Source organism: Diabrotica undecimpunctata, chromosome 7 (genome assembly GCF_040954645.1).
Source record: "Diabrotica undecimpunctata isolate CICGRU chromosome 7, icDiaUnde3, whole genome shotgun sequence".
NCBI lineage: Eukaryota > Metazoa > Arthropoda > Insecta > Coleoptera > Chrysomelidae > Diabrotica > Diabrotica undecimpunctata.
The window spans coordinates 45,634,394-45,652,623 of record NC_092809.1 but is presented as its reverse complement, the minus strand read 5'-3'; the positions used below and the strand labels follow the sequence as shown (position 1 = coordinate 45,652,623).

Genomic DNA, 18,230 nt, shown 5'->3' with positions numbered 1-18,230 from the left:
ACAGTTCTTAGAATGTGCTTAGGCCTTACAGACCTCGGACGATTTTAAAGTGTGAACCAGTATGCCTCCATAAGGAGATGTTCCTACATGCCATGTGACAGAGATTTTGCTATGGTGATGACAAAACTTAATAAAAATGGCCGACTTTTTCTAGTAAAAGATTATGTTTGGTTGATTGTCAGATCAAACACAAAAAAAACATAAATTCCGTAAACGAAATGGATGAAGAGAATACACTGATCCAAGACTATAATAAATAGTGGCCTGTTTACTACAAAAAAATCTCTTTCTGCAGCATCTTACAAGGGAGATGAAAGGAAGAAAAGGATTTTTTTAGTTACAGCAAGGAGGACTGCGATTGTTCACGAATTTATTGATGATTTAATAAAGCATGAATTTAGGTTAGGAACATCTACTGTTCTCACATCCTTTCCAAAAGTAGCTGCATACCTTAATACAAAAATCCCAAAAAGTTCAAAACAGATGTTAAGTATCAAAAATTTTAAAAGGTTTACTTTGACCTAATAACCTATTTTTCAAAAAAAGTTTTGTGTTTATTCTAGAAACCCAACATGTCCACCAGCATTTTATTCTTTTTCTCTCACAAGATCAGAAGATTTTTTTTGTTTTGGCTAAAAACTTTTTCTAAGGAAGCATCCATACTTTATGTTGGAGAACTTGCTTTAATGAATTTTTAAATTGTTTTTAAATAAAACAGTTGTTTTATTGTCGTAAAATTTTGAATAAAAACTTGAAGAATACGTTCATATTTTCACGAAGCATATTTTAAAGTTCTGCAAGACTTTGAGGCTGGCCTGGTTGCCTTCTAACCCTACGATGTAGTTTATCCCAAAGATGTTTGACGATATTTAGATCAGGATCAAAATGGTAACTGCTAGGATCAATGCTTCTGCCAAAACATCCTCTATATGCCGATGGACATTCAGGGGACCACTGCTGAAAATAAGATGAGTTCAAGGTTTAAATAAGATTCCAGTCCAAACCATGACACCACCACTGTCAAACTTTCTTTACTGGGACATACAAGCTTGGGTATATCTTTCATTCCTCCGCCTCCAAATCCTCTCTCCACCATCGCCAGACTTTAAACAGAACCGCGTTTTTTCAGTAAAGATAATTTGGCTCAAATTCTGTATATCTTAGTGTTGATGTTGTTGAGCAAAAATGAATGATTTCTTAAAAGTTTCATCACAATAAAACGATCATCTCTTTGCGAGGTAACTCTTCTGCAACCTGAACCAGGTCGACTTGAGTATGTACCAGTCTCTATAAAGCAATGGAAAGCTCTACGTACTGTAGTTCTCGGAATACTCAAAATTTTGGATACATTAACTTGACTTTTTCCATCTTGTGCCAATGCAATAATTCGAGCAACATCTACTGTGGATAACACCATCTTAATTATTCACTTAGTCGAAATCCATAGTTGAAAATCTAAATTACTGTTTAATTAAATGTTTTTAACTTAAAAGATAAACAGTGACTACAGAAAATAACAACATTAACGTCACAACTTTCAAAAACAAGCCTACATGATCGTAATAAAGATTTAAATTGAAACGCAATATCAAACAATGCACAAAACTTCCAATGAAGTTTTATTTGCGGAAATTTATAGGGTGGCTACTATTTTTGCTGTTTAGTGTAGATTAGATGAATCCGAGATGAAAATAGTAAAAGGATAATTCACGAAAAATGAAGAATTTAACATAAAACTAGGTGAGATAACGGAGACACTAACAGCCATAGTCAATAAAAAAACAAGCGAAAAATTTGTTTAAGCACTCCAAAAAAAAAGGAAGGTAAAACAGGTGGGACAGACGATATTTTTCTTTAAGAAGCCTTATACTTTTTACATTTAATAAATCAATTCTAATCATGGGTCCATGCTTTCTTGTCTTTCGATCCTGAGGAGGATTTAGGATATATTCTAATAACATGCTTTGTAATGTATCTATCATCAGGAAATCCTAAGATTATCTGACCGCTAGAATTTGCTAGCTTTTTTATTGTTTCCCAGGGTAAGACCAGAGAACTAAGGATTTTCCCGTGACATTCGTTGATACAGGTATGTAACAAATGCTTTTGATAAATTTTGATAATTTGTCTTTGTAAGGAGATGAGGTAATTACAGCTGCTTCCAATGCTTTTCTTCCTTTGTTAGTGGTTTTTTTTTATAAATCGGGATTGACAAAATGTCATAAGGCGTCAGAAATTTTCTTTGCATTTCAGTAGAAGGTCCTGGTTGAACATCTTGAATTAGTAATCCTATATTTTAAAATATGGTTGATCTTTTGCTTGCAATTCAGTGGCGGATCCAAGGGGGGGTCATGACCACCCCCAAAACAAAATTAAATATAAACCAAATAATCCTAAAAAAATAATTTAAAACCCATCAACCTTATAAGCAGGAAGTCAAGAGTTGAGATGATTCAAACTCATTTATTCTACGGGTAAGTGTAGAAGACATCCACGAATTCAGAGTTACACGATTTTCAAATTTTGTCAATTCGTCATTTGAGTGCCAGAGAATCGTTCGATTATCGATGAGATAGAATTTCCGCCCACACATTATTGCTCATTCAATATACATGACATGACTTTTCGCACGAAATCAGCACATTTTTATTTTGTATTAGGTATTTCTTATCTTTAGTTTTGTCTACGAATTGGTTGTTTGTAATTTGAATATGTATTAAAATTGTTAAGACTGTGTGCTACATTTTATAATTTATCTATAATAAATATCAAAGTGAATATTGTTGTTGCATTAGCTGTCTGATAAGTTAGTGAATACAAATAAAGGAACTGGAGGCTGCTGTCCAAGGTATTTGTGAAACTCGTTGGGTTGAAAGACATGAAGGTCATCTTCAGTTCCAGGGCGAATCAATCATCAAAATGTACAACGCTCTTGAAACAATTTCTATGTGGAAGGACAGTAAAATGTCAGCTGATGCATTTTCAATAATGGAAACTATTAGGAGCCCAGAATTTCTCATTTTAGTAGTTTGTCTTAGTGATGTTTTAGGTACAACTGTATCACTTAGTCGTCTTCTTCAGTCATCAAAATTAGATTTGAAGTAGGCTACTGAGGCCATAGAGGACACTAAATGATTCTTCAAAATAAAAGATCAAATGCTGAATCTGTTTTTAGCAAACTTTACTATGAAGTAAACAAAATAGCTGAACAACTAGATATTGAATTGAAGATGCTTCGTATAGTTTCTCGTCAAACCTGTCGTCAAAACCAATCTGCTAACTATTGCTATTTATTTACCCATTTTAGACAATATCTTAACTGATTTAGAAGAACGACTTTCACCGAAAGTTATGAATCTATTCAATCTTCAAGTTGTTTTACCTAAAACTGATAACACAAAAGTTGATCAAAAGTGGAAAAGAGTCGTGCGAAATAATGGAAAACTGCCTGATTGTATTTTAGAAGTATTAGAAAACTGCGATATTCACATGTATCCAAATATCAGAATATTTCTGCAAATATTAATTACACTGCCAGTCAGTGCAGCAACAGCAGAGCGTTCTACGCTTAAGCGTGTTAAGACTTGGATTAGAAATAGAACTTCGGAGGAAAGGTTAACTGGTTTAGCACTCATCAATGTGCAACTTGAAATTTCTCTAGATGTTGATGTAATCAAAGAGCGATTTGATAAATCAGATAGGCGAAAAGAATACATTTTATAAAATTATATAATATTTACTTATCTTATTTTTACAGTATTTTTAATCACTGAACTTTTATTTACCACTCGTTACCGGCTGTTACTGACAATTCGTGAGAAAAATTTCAATACCGAGTAAAAAAATATTTCACTTACTTGTAGCCTAGTATGCCTAATTATGGAAATAACTATTCTTAAATTATAATTATGTTTTTTGTTAAATAAATTAATTTAAATAAAATGCTGTTTACACTTCTTCTTAAGGTTCCTTCTTCATTACGGAAGGGTGGCTTTAACTACAGCAAATTGCTCTCTAATCTTAAGCTGTTCTTAGTATCGAATGTGTGTCCATGCATGTCCAGTCTCTTACATTCTTCGACCAGGAGCATTTTCTTCTTTCTGGACCTCTTTTTTCTTTTACTTTTCCTTCCATTATGAGTCGTAGAAAGTTATATTTTTCTCCTCTGTAAATATGTACTAGATCACTCGTTTTTCTGTTGTTTACAATATTTAGGAGTTCTCTTCATTACTCTCAGCACCTCGTTGTTGGCCACGTGCTCTGTCCACGAAATCTTCAGCATCCTTCGAAAAACACACATTTCAAAGGCTTCTATACGCCTCATACTTGTAATTCCGAGAGTCCATATTTCAACTCCGTATAGCAATAAGGAATAAATGAATGTTTTTACAAATTGATATCGGATATCCAACGTTAAGATAGAGTTTATTGGGAATGTTTAATACATTCATTACTTACATTGAGTTATTGCATTTAAATTAGTTAACATGGGTTTATACTTATTTATCCTTGGTTTGTTCTTGATTTTGTAGCCATAGGATAGGTGGGTTTAAATTAATTGTCTTTAAAATACCTAGTTTAAATTGACAGTCCTTAATTTTTCAGTATTTATATTTTAATAACTTTCCTATGGTTTAATAGTTTTGTACACTTGATTTGACTGTCATAGAGTATGTGGGATTAAATTTTTTTTTCTGGTTTAAGTTTAAGAGCCCTTAATGTTGTATCCTTCTTTGCACCCGTAGGGTATTTGGGTTTTAATAATTTCTCATTCATTTAATATATCGCTTAAAATAATTATTGAGAAAGGTTCCCTTACATAAGGCACAAATCATATCAATCTTAAAGGTGCAAAAATCTAAATCCTACATTAAAATCACCCTCAAGACCCATGACCCACCCACCCGACAAAAAATTTCTGGGGATCAGCCACTGAAATGTGCAAAAATCTAAATCCTGTATCAAAATCACTCTCAAGACCCATGACCCCCCCCCTGACAAAAATTTCTTGATCCGCCACTGTTGCAATTAAAGTAGCTAAATTATTCCCGGTAGCAGTGGCATCACTGATACATGCTCATAACTGACATAAGACTAGCCCATATTGTAATTAGAACCTTATAAATATTTTTAAAAGTTCCAAAATATTTATAAAAAAATATAAAAATACAAATCTTTTTCTTAATTTTGATAGTTAAAACTCACTTTTAATGTCAATTAACACTAACTCATTCTATATAAGATTATGCTTGTCAGAAGAAGGAATCTGTTATTAGTGGTAAGTTTTATATACTAACATTCATAAAAATATCGCGTTACTTAATAGATGGCGATAGTTGTATCAAAAATATTGCTATAGCTCATATTACAAGCTTGGCCCATATTTGTACCTTCTCCTTTATTTTATTAAAATTATGTGATAATCTCAATTTTTTTGTTAAATACATATAAAAAAGTTTTATATTTTAATTTTTTATATTAAATTAAATATTTTTAAATATTTTATTTGTATAATACTTTTATATATAGCTAATATAGTTATAATTATAATTGCTTGTGTACTTGGCGAATAATCGTCCTTTACGTATACTTGCCATGTCGTGTGAGTGGGTTGCTCGTACAATTATTTGTCATTCTTGGTTTTCTATCTGTTGTCATTAAAAATCATAATACTATAACCCAGGGGTTCCCAACTAAATTTCTCCAAGGACCCCTTCATCAAGGTATTATAATGACAAGGACCCCCACTATTTCCTAAAGACCTAAAAAAACCTAAAGTTATCTGAAAAGAGCCAAAATATGTGAAAACATAAACCAAACTAATGCTATTTAGGATTTATTTGTAAAACTACAGAGTACTTATACAAGTACATTATTAGTTTTAATTTTCACTTCTCAATTAATGAGACACGTTGAATTTAACCTTAGAATCCATTATTTCTGTAATGCTAGGTTCCAAACTTGAAACTTTCACTCTGAATTCCGACCGCATGTCAAGCCGATTCCTAAATTTGTTTTTCATGAAGCACATGGAAGAAAATGCTTGCTCACACCGATAGGTTATTGCAAACGGAAGAATTCTTTTCATAGCCTTGTCTTCAAGTTCTTTGTAATCCTTGCGTGCTGTTGCCCAGAAGTCTGCTTTTTGTCGCCATTAAAAATGTTCTTGATCGTACCACAACTCGACAAATCCACAAGTTTATCTTGTTCTTCATCTGTGAGGCCTTGGATTTGTTCAATTGCTTGATAGCTGACGAAATTTCGAATCCAACCATCGTCAGGGTCAGGCTCAGGGAAGTATATCCTAAAAGTCGTGGCTAGGCTACGTAGGTGCTCGGCTGCGTTGATCTTTATTGGGTCAGGTAAACTCTGCTCTGCAGCCTCCAAGAACTGTTTCAAATTAGGACAGTTAGTGAACGACTTGTTTTCAATCCTTGCCGCCCACAGCTGGCACTTTTTTACCATAGCACGGATCTTATCTTCAACTTTGAATATGTCTACATTTTTCCCTTGTAAACCTAGGTTTAATACATTCCAAGTGAACACTAAGTAAGCAGTTGAGCAAAGCCAAGAAAAGTCAGTGAGAACATCTGCGTACTTGGTGTCAAGAAGAAAAACACGAACTTGATCTCTAAGTTCAAAAAATCTTGTTAATATCCTCCCTCGAGGGAGCCACATTACTTCCGTATAAGAAGGTGTTCATGCTCACTGCCAATCTCTTTGCACAACAAAGAAAATAATCTGGATTGCAGAGGTCGAGTTTTAATGTAATTAACGATTTGAACTATTTCGTTAGGTATCTTCTGCAAAGGTTCAGGCAATGTTTTGGCTACCAAGGCTTCACGATGAATACAACAGTGTGTCTATTTCACCTCAGGAGCTACTGCTTTGACACGAGCTTAAAGTCCCGCTTTGTGGCCAGCCATTGATTTTGCTCCATCCGTAGACAAGCCCACACATTTTGTCCATGTGACGTCATGTTTATTGAAAAACTTATTCAATGCAGTAAAAATATCTGCTGCTGTTGTGTGTTCGCATGAAAAAAGAAAATATTCCAATATCTGGTCCTCCCACAAAAATCGAACAAAACACAACATTATTGCTTTTTTTGATATGTCGGTGCTTTCGTCCAATTGAAGAGCAAACATGTCGATCATGTTAAGTCTGACCAGCAATGTATCTTCAATGTTATTGGCCATATCTGAAATTCGTCTTTGGACAGTGTTGTTAGAGAGCGAAACACTACTTATTATCTTAACAGCCGCATCACCCAACATTCTCTTGCATAGAATTATTGCTGATGGTAGTATCTAGTTCCAGTGCCAGTGGTGGTGAAGAGGGGAGACCGAATCTGTCTTACACGAAAATATTTTTTTTAGGTATATAAACAAAATTATAGTTAACAATCTAAAATTTGATATAACTTTAAGTTTGCGCGATATATGTTATTAATTTTAAAGATTTAGAGAGAAAAACTTTGTTTTCGCTTTCCTAAAAAAATTTGCAAAATGGAATTATATCGTTTTTCTCCCTGGCTCTTCATATATTTATTTTTATATCTTGCGGACCCCTCAGCCATACCTCGCGGACCCCCAGGGGTCCGCGGACCACCAGTTGGGAACCACTGCTATAACCTATAACAAAGAAGATATGCTCACTTGCCATTCTAATTTTAATCGGCTTTGCGCATGACGTAATAGCGAAACAAAGCCAGGGAACTTGTGTGTATCTTATTTTTACGAAGCATTATATGGCAACATTGTTTCATTACTGTAATGAACAACTTCGAAACTTAAACTGTTAATGTGTGAAAACTTTCTGTGAAAACGTAGTTTGAAAATTAATAAGTAATTTGTAAAATTAATTAAAGAAATATATGAATCTTCGATTTGATTGTGTGTATTACAAACAAAATAGATATTGCTGCAAAACATAAATTAAATATAAAAGGCCGGTAAAATGTAAAGAATTTGAAACATAAGGAAAACCAGGTCATACTTCAGATTTTATGAATATCATTTAGACATTTATTTTACAATCTTCGTGATTTTTATCTTGCGAATATTGTAATTATCTTTAATATTTTTATTTAGAATTAGTATTTTAAAATACATTTTACGTATAAAAAAAAGTAATTTTACACCTTCGCTAACATTTACATAAATTTGGCAGCTTCTATTAGGGTTTTTAAATAATTTTTAGTTATTTTTAATGTGTTGCCATTATAACTACGAAAAAGATGTTCCAGTTCACTACATTTAGTTACAAATTTCAGTGTTGGTTTGAGTAAACCACCCTCAGAAACGTGGTTTACCCAAGAAAACGATTTATCGTTAGCGTCCGGAATATATCCAAGTATTTCTTTTTTTTTTTGTAACTTAAATGCAATAAAACCGGCTAAATTTTCCAATCCATCTCGTTCCAGGTCTTTTATATTTGAATTAATAAAATCTTGATGACTGTCTATTAAATCTCCAGGGTTAATTTCTGTATCACCACTAGGAAGGTTTAGCGAGGAAAAGATCTCTTCAGTGACAATTTCATAATTGATTATACTATTAGTAGTAATATTCCACTGTTTGTCAGGCAATCTCAATAGTTTTTCTTTTAAACAATAGTCAGCTTCTGTAAAATGTTTTGATCATATTCTCGCGGTTTCTACGTTAAATTTGTCTCGCTGAAAATACTTCAAGACCCATACTTTACGCATTTGTTTGCATAGTTTTATTATAATTCTTTAAACAACCCACCACTGCATAATACATTATGGCAACCAAATAATTAGTCTTCTTTATAAAGTAGTTACAGGGAGTCGGGAGGAAGTTGCGTACGATAAATAAATTAGGTGATATAACACAGTAAACTGAATGTTTTCACCACAAAATTTATATAACAATATAATATACAAAGTTTTTACTACATCAATGAATAAATAAAAATCTCATTCACTACGTTTTGAAGCACACAGGATAGCAACAGATAGAGCATTTAACTTGGCATCATTAAAGTTGTCTCGGGCTTACGTCACAGGTGTGCGAGAAAGATTCCAGAACATGCGCGTTGACTTATCTTGTTAGTTCTAGTATCATGAGTAAAAATGACTTGAGTCAAAGGTATCACGATTGTTTGTACACTTGCGAAGTACATACTTGTCTATACTTGCATAGGCGCTCAAATGAAATTTATAAATAATTGGCAGTTACAGCGACTAATCGTCTAATTTTTAAATACCTCAGGAGCGTACAGAAGTTTTATTTGTGTGTGTGTTTTTTTAATTGAAATGAAGTGGACAAATGACGTTATGTTACAGTGTCTTGATTTTTAACGACAAATGAGCCGGTCATTTGGATGACCAAACATAAAGAACATAAAAATTGTAATGCAGAAATTGTGTCCAGTGCACTATAAATGAGCTGAAGAAGAAAAATTCGCTAATCGCCACTTGGCCTAAAGGTTCTCGTTTGAGATCCTACAACATGTGTGTGGCGCTCTATCTACAAAAAAGATTTATATATATATATATATATATATATATATATATATATATATATATATATATATATATATATATAGAAAAAAATGTGCACTCGTAAGTGAATGGGATATTTTCGGTCAATTTGGAGATAAAAAAGACAAGAGTTGTGCTACTTTATCTATTTATTGAAGACGTTTCGCCTTCTGATGATGCCCAATGAACATTGGGCGAAACGTCTTCATTAAATAGATAAAGTAGCACAACTCTTGTCTTTTTTATCTCCAAATTGACCGAAAATATCCCATTCACTTACGAGTGCACATTTTTTTCTATTAAATTAAACGGTCATATTCCTTAAAGATGTCTATACAGGGTGAGTCATGAGGAACTTTACATACTTCTACCATATGTAGAGTCCCTCAGGGAGCATATCATGTGGCCACTAAAAAATGTCAACTCCTCTTTTTTATTAATTAACAGGGTGATTTGTGTAATTGACCATTTATTTCATTATACTGTAGTGTTTATACGGCTCATTTGATTTTTTAAATTTTTGCATGATACAGTACACTACTATCAAGCATTCGACTGGTATTAGCTAAACTAAAAAATTCCAGGACTGGCTTTGGAAAAATTAATTTAGGGATTCGTATTAAATATTACACCCTGTATATATATTTTTTAAAATGCAATAAGTGATTTTTAAACTACATAAATAGCCAATGAAAACGACATATGCAACAATGTTGTCGCACTTTTATTAAATTTTTAGTGAACGATCAAATCTTACCAAAAATAGAACAACCATAATGAAGTATCAAATTATAAGGTAATTAATTTAAACAAATGTTATAAATTTCAAACATTTTAATTGAAATCATAAACTGAGTCACTGCACAACAAAAAACAGTAACTACTAACAATAACGAAGAACAATTAAAAAAAAAAACTAGAAATATGTACATAGTTATGATAAACCCATAAATTAGAACTGGAAAAGATACAATAATGGTAACAAAATAAAAATAATTCAAAATAGATTTTCGAAATGGAACCCTGCAGCCTGTACACATTTTTGTTGCCGAATTATTATTGACGTATTGAATTACGGATACTCTGGGGATCGTTTCTAATAGTATTAGATATATATATACCCGGTATTTAGGCGTTCCACGCCCTTCCGGTAGGGATCTATGGAGGAGTATCACCTAGCCGCAAGCCCTTATCTCTTGCCGTACTGCTCCACCATAGGCCGATCAGATACCAGCATATTAGCATATTCTAATAGTATTAGAACAATGTATAATTCTATCAATTAATTGTTGTCGGTTATTAATATTCACTGCGTAAACTAGTTGCTTCAATCGTCCCCAAATATGGTAATCAACGGGATTGAAATCAGGGGATCTTGAAGGCCACGAAATAGGACCTGTACGTCCTATCCACCTGTTGCCATAAACATTATTGAGATGTTGTCTCTCTGCCAGTAAAAAGTGTGGGGGTGCCCCATCATGCTGAAAATACATCCCTCGGATAGCAACGTTCGCGTTGGCAAGCAAATTCGGCAAAATATTTTGTAGAAAGTTCAAATAGACCTGCCCTGTTAAAGGACCGTCAAAAAAGTGAGGACCTACTAATTGGTTATTTATGACACCAATCCACACGTTAACCGAAAACCTTAACTGAGAACGACGTTCTCGAATAGCATGGGGATTTTTTTCTGCCCACACATGTGAATTTCGTGAATTATTTATCCCGTCTCTGGTAAATTGGGCTTAATCTGTAAATAGTGTCCTGTATAGCGTTGGTCGATTATTGTTAATCCATCTACAAAATTCCAACCTATCGATCTCATCTCCAGCATGTAGTCGCTGAACCATTCGAATGTGATATGGGTATAGATTATTTTTTTGTAAGACTCTACTTACTTTTGATTGAGTAACATTGAGTTCTCGACTTACTTGTCTAGTGCTTATTGTAGGGTTCATAGTAACGGCGTCCATAATGTCATCTTCCTGCTTCATCTACATGTCGCTCTGTTGTTCCACTAGGAAAAGTGCCATTTTCTCGCAAATAATTAAAAACTGACCGAAATGTTGGATGACTGGGAGTTCAACGATTAGGAAATCTCCTGCGATATTCTCTACTAGCAGCCCTACCATTCCCATTACAGAATCCATAAACAAATATTATGTCTGCATATTCTGTGGTCAAAAACTGATGTGGCATTTTGAACGAAAGTAACAAAAGCTCGATTGAGTCCGCCTTAATAATATGAGTTGGAATACTTGCTTTCTTCTAACTGAATTTAGGCAACCAATTGTTATATTCATGTCAATGCTATTGGCTGAATAACTCATGTGGATGCTAATAAAATACATTTATTCCATAGAATATTTAAGATATGAGAAAAACAATGAAATATAATGTATCTTTATTGTTAAAACTAATCAGTAACTGTTTATGAACAAACATGTCAAAAGTTACAAGATACAATACAATTTGTGGTTTATAGTTTCAGAAGACCTACGAAGAGTAATTATTACAGTTTAAATTGTTTTATAATATTGATAATCAGAATGTATAGTCTATGTTATTTAAGTTAGAGTCACGCACAAATGATTATCTATAACAAACCAAAATTTAGTTCTGTCAAATCTAGCAGAACAAGTCAGTCGACATTTCGACAGAGATTTAAGTAAAGTGGTTTAATATCAAGGATACCTGTCACAGGACTAAGGTTGCTTTTAAGGAATTAAGAGCCTTTTTGTCGTTTGCGCTTACATAAGTAAATAAATAAAGTTATTTTGTACTGTTGAATTATGTTTTTCTCTGTGGTATAATAACCAAGAAGGGGGATAAACAACAGGAGGAGAACGAAAGGTGCCTCTGTTGAGCAGGTGTTTCTACGAGTGCCTATACTCTCTCTTCTTTTTACTCTCTCTACTTTTCTTTGTGGAAAGTGATGCTTATAATAAGCACAGTAATGTGAGCAACAATTGAGAAGCCGTGTTATAATTTTTCGTTAAAAAACTTTAGCAGCCTTTGTGTTTTTATTTGTTTATCATTTCACAATTTTACTTGCAACTTTCAATGAACAATTACGAGTACTTATCCAGGTTCCTTCTATGTATATGAAATGTTTCCCATTAGCGCATCTAATATAATAATGAAGAAATTAGTTCAAGGTATGACATAATGGTGAACACCTACTGCAAGCTCAATTAAATGAGAGAATCACCCTTATATGGATGTCAGTTATAACTACTTTTTATTAAATTGAGAATCTTATTTTGGAAATTGTAGACTGGTAGAATTTATCTATTTGTCCAATTTCATTTTATTCACCGGGTCAAAAGCCTTCTGAAAGTCTATAAAGCCTTATATAATGAGCTTTCCTACTGCTCGTTTCGTTCCAAAATTGTATGCAGCATGTTCACATAGAGACTGTGTTGTCTATACGTAAATAACTTTCTAGGGGTTCTATAAAATCGTGTATACAACGTAGTTTAATATATCTAATAAACTAAAACTTAAAAAGTATTTAATTATAAAAACATACTAACAGCTTTATTAAAAAATGTTCTTAGAAAATCTAATCTTGTTTAACGCTCTCTAATCTTAACAAAATGCGGTCTATGGTGCTGGAAACAAAGGTTTGTTCATGAAATTTGAGCGGTAATTTAGTATTGGGACTAACCGTTATTTTGTAGTCACGTAACACAGATATTAATCCCAATCTTACTTGCATAATGCCGAATCTTGATCCTAAAAGCAAAACAAAACATAAAACATAAATAGAAAAATAAACTACATGACGGTTTTAAGCCACCTATTCTCCGTTCACAAATTGTTGAGAGCACGAAATGTGCCTCAAACTCATAAAACGGTCGTAAATCATAGGCGTTCCTGAGGTGTTTATTCATTAAATAATAATATAATGTTTTAATACTGTTATATATAATATTAATAATATTTTAATACTAATATATTTAGCAAAAAAACAATTAAAACTTTCACGGCTAATGTTGGTTATTATATTATATTAATACAAATAAGAATTTAACCAATAACAATTTTGTAAATAAGAATACCTCATCTCTTTGGATATTTCAATACTAATCTTCACGTTTAATCACTTTACTAGAAAACCTGGAATTCATATCTCCGAAGGTACTATTCGTTGCAAGATAATTAGGATGGAATTCCCCAGATTTTTAATAATATAATAGGTATAAAGATGCCGGCTTTGGCCACGTGCTTAACTTAACTTGAAAGGGTGAAGTTATTACAAACGAAAACAATTTTTTTGTTTAGTACGTTTTTGATCGCATGTAATTTACGGCTCGTCGGTGTTTCCGCGTCTACGGCAGTAATGAGCGTCTCGAATATTTCTTTTGCAAATTATATGAAGTGCGTGAGTGATTTTTTATTCCATATACCTACGAACATACGTACCTTTCGCTCGTGCTCGTTTTGTCGGATTGTTTGTGATGGCTTCATCATCAACATCATCAAGTTTTACACCGGTACTGTTGCGTACAGTCAGTAAGTCTGTCTATTCACCAAGAGAGAAGACTATTGTCCTGAATGTTCACGATGCTCTTGTTTCTCAGAATCCCACAAACACTGTTTGTAACATAGTCGAAAGTTGTGCCAACATGACTGGCGTAGGGGAGTCAACTATATATAAGTTCCTATCAGAAAGAAAAAACACGGTATAGCTAACCCAAACACAAACGAATACTTAAAGAGAGGGAAAATGCCTATTGAAATTGATGAATTTGTCAAAAATTGTATTCGAAGGAAAATTCATAAATTTTTTTTCAAAAAAGAAATACCACACCTAAACAAAATTTTACAAGAAGTTAGAGACGACCCGGATTTGCCTCATATCGGACGAACTAAACTGTGGCAAGTTTTAAAAGAATTAAATTTCCGGTGGGAGAAATCAGACCGAAAATCCCTTTTGATTCACCGGGAGGAGATAATATGTTGGAGAAGAAATTATCTAAGATCCATACGAAAATTCCGGGCTGAAGGGAGGCCCATCTTCTACCAGGATGAAACGTGGGTAAACTCAGGTCATACTCTAAAAAAAATTTGGTCAGATAAAAAAATATTAAGTTCCAGGCAAGCCTTTAAGGAAGGTTGGTCTACTGGTATCTCCCCACCTTCTGGTAAAGGCAGTAGATTATTAATTTCTTACATTGGCAGTAAAAAAGGATTTGTTAAGCATGGTTTGTTGGAATTTTAGTCCAAAAGCACAAAAGACTATCACAAGGAGATGACAGCTGATGTTTTCGAAGATTATTTTGAGCAGATGATTGAACACATACCACCAAATTCAATTATAGTATTAGATAATACACCTTATTATTCACGACTAGTAGAAAGACTTCCAACGACTGCGTGGAAGAAACAGGGTATTCTTGACTGGCTGCTGAATAAGTATCTGCCTTTCGAAGATGAAATGGTAAAAGCAGAACTTTTAAAAATTGCCCGGCAACACAAATCTAAGTTCAAGAAATACGTAGTTGACAAAATGGCGGAAAGGCGAAACATCACAGTCCTTAGACTTCCACGCTATCACTGCGAAATAAATCCAATTTAACTCATTTGGGCACAAATAAAAAGTTATGTGGCTAGAAAAAATACATCATATAAAATACAAGCTGTACGTGAATTGTTATACGAGTCTTTACAACATATTACAGAACAAAACTGGAAAGATGCAGTAAGACATGTAATAGAAGAATAACAAAAAATGTGGGATCTTAATAACATAATTGATGCGACCGTAGAGACACAACCGCTAATTATTAACCCTCAAGACGACTCGAATTCCGAAGTTGATCCTATTTATTTTGAATTTGAATAGTTTTCTAATCGTAATTATATAAGGTAAGCAATAGTAGTTGTTATCGTAAGGTATTAAAGGGGAAAGGCGCAAAATGTCGCCTGTCAAAATGTTCAATGTGTTTTAAATGTATCCATTTTTTTTTCAAATCCTGAGAAAACTAAAAAGCATTTTTGAAAAATTTAAAGGCAGAATGAAATATTTATTAGAATAAATAAAAAGTTTCTTTTGCATGCAATTTTTTTCAATTAAAAATTATACTATATTTTCTCTTTTATTTTCACCCCTGTTACAAAACATATTAAAATAAACATTGTAGAAGTTTTCAGGGACTTTCTGCCCTCAGTAATAATGTAATCTTTCATTCTGCGTTTAAATTTTTCAAAAATATTTATTAGTTTTCTCCGGATTTGAAAATAATGGATACATTTAAAACACATTGGAAATTTTGCCAGGCGACATTTGGCGCCTTTCCCCTTAATCAAATTAATGTATCATTTACAAATGGCAAGAAACTTTTTATTTTTGAATAAAATAAATAAGTTTTATTAAATAATACAATTTACATAAGTACAATTTAAAAAATATATTTATTGAGTTCAAATAAATGTTTCAATCATATACTCTACCACACTGGTCGGTCATCTGTAACCATTCAAAATACCCTCGTAATAGAATTATAAGGTATTGTATTCCTTCAGATACAAGGTGGGTTAGTCGAAAACATCCTAAACCGTCAGTTTCAGGTTGGTTTTTAATATTATATCGTATTACCTATCCTCTCTGTATTTCAGTTCTCTAATTAGGGTTAAACTTGTAATGAGCCATCGACAAATGGTGAACCGATTATAGTGTACCTGCAGTCCCTGTTAACTAATACCTGAGGATGCAAAGGGGAAGACATTATATGGAGAAAATTAGTATAGCATTGATATATAATTCAATTATATGTTCCATTATGAAAATTTATTAAGAAAAAATGTAGGCAATGATATTCTCCTACGCTACTTTCATTTAGAGTAAATTAATTTCTAATGTGCATATTGAAGAGATATGCATATAGCATATAGTGAACAGGCAATATGACCGCCATATTTTTTATTTATAGTAATGAGAACTTGTTTCGAAAAAAATAAATAATAAAAATTTTACCTATACAGTTGCGTGGTCCATCTCCAAAGGGATAATACCCTACATGTTTTTCATTTTTATCTTCGAATCTGTTTATATCCCATTTCAGAGGATCGGAATAAAAATCTTCATCTGCTTGATATCCTATAACAGGAAGTATAACCGGAGTGCCCTTTTCGATCACAATGTCGCTGTTCTTAAATTTGTAGTCTTTGACACATGTCCTGTTTAGTGCACTTAGGGGTGGATATTTTCTTACAGTTTCTAAAATGTTATTTACAATACAATTTAAAATACACAAATTAAAAAAAAATGTAATTGGTAAAGACACTATTGGCCGTAAGAGTCAGTACTACAAGAGAAGTCGTTAGTTGAGACTCAGCTTAGTCAAATAAGGTAAGTTGAATATTTTACATCACAGGAGAAGTAGACCAATATAAAGTAATCCCAAGAGTAAAATAATTCTTCTGTAATGATAGCTTAAACATAAAATTACGATAAATGATGATCAAAAGTTATATTTGACCTATATTGCTATATGGAGCTCAAACCTGGATTCTAAAGCTGATTCTATCAATAGTCAAAGTATTTGCGATTTGGTTTCATTTAAGAATGTTTCAAATATCCTAGACAGCTATGAGGATTAATAACGTAGTGCTCGTGAATTATTTAAAAATGTTAATGTAAAAATATATCATACCTAGGGTATGTTAAGGAAAGATGGTATAGTGACAGATGCGAAAAGATTGAACAGTTGGTAGAGAAACATGATAACTTAAACCTTCATAAAAAAATTAGGGAAATAACAGGCACTAATGTTAACAAAAAATCAAACAAACTGCTGGATAAAAACGCTAAAATAATTATAGACGTCGGTGAAAGGCTTAAAAGATAGCAGGAATATATTCAAGAGCTATTCAAAGACGAACGGACTGAGATAGTATTAGAGCAGGAAAAGTTCGACAACGGCCCAGACATAACAGAAGATGAGGTATTAGAGGCGATAAAGCGAACAAAGAATAACAAGGCAACAGGTCCTGACGAAATACCTGTAGACATAATACGGTTAATAGAAGAACAGCAAATTGGAATATTTTTCGACTTATTCAATACAATATACAGTACAGGAATCATTGCCAGAGATTGGCTGATGATATTCATAACATTACCAAAAAAACCAAATGCAAAAGAATGCCAAGACCACCGGATAATAAGTTTAATGAGTTATACGCTCAAAATATTTTTAAAAATTATACACAGGAGAATACACAACAAACTTGAGTGGGACATAAGTGACACACAATTTGGATTTAGAAATGCACTGGGAACGAGAGAAGCCATGTTCGCTGTGAATGTATTTGTGCAAGGGTGCATGGATGTTAATCAGGCAGTATATATGTGTTTCTTGGATTACAACAAAGCCTTCGATAAGGTCAGACATAACCGTCTTATCGAATTACTTGAAAAAAAAACTTAGATATGAGAGACATCATTACCGCTATCTATTATAATCAGATCGCTGTGGTAAAAGAGAACAACGTCTTTTCAAATGAAATACAGATTAAGATGAGCGTCAGGCAGGGCTGTGTCCTGTCTCCTACTTTGTTCAATTTGTATTCCGAGGAAATAATCCAGGAGGCACTAGAAACAACTAACTATGGGAATAAAAGTAAATGGCCGACCAATCAATAATATACGGTTGATTTTTACTAATTTACTATTACTGATACTATTTTACTAGCGGAATATCTTGAGGATTTACAA

At 33.0% G+C, this 18,230-nt stretch overlaps 2 protein-coding genes across 2 annotated transcripts in view; both read right to left on the bottom strand.

The window, feature by feature from the left end:
- Positions 1–6,084: 6,084 nt before the first annotated feature.
- Positions 6,085–6,678, bottom strand: LOC140446359 (zinc finger BED domain-containing protein 5-like). The gene has a single exon (XM_072538902.1). The coding sequence runs from the start codon at positions 6,676–6,678 to the stop codon at positions 6,085–6,087; it is 594 nt and encodes a 197-aa protein (XP_072395003.1).
- Positions 6,679–11,892: 5,214 nt separating this feature from the next.
- The window catches only part of LOC140446358 (uncharacterized), an 88,735-nt gene continuing 82,397 nt past the window's right edge, over positions 11,893–18,230 (bottom strand). Inside the window, exons 15-16 of the mRNA XM_072538901.1 lie at positions 16,488–16,730; positions 11,893–13,243 (exon numbers count right to left, since the gene is read on the bottom strand). Of these exons, the coding sequence (XP_072395002.1) occupies positions 13,071–13,243; positions 16,488–16,730 (416 nt within the window). The 3' untranslated portion in view covers positions 11,893–13,070. The remainder of the gene's footprint in view (positions 13,244–16,487; positions 16,731–18,230) is intronic.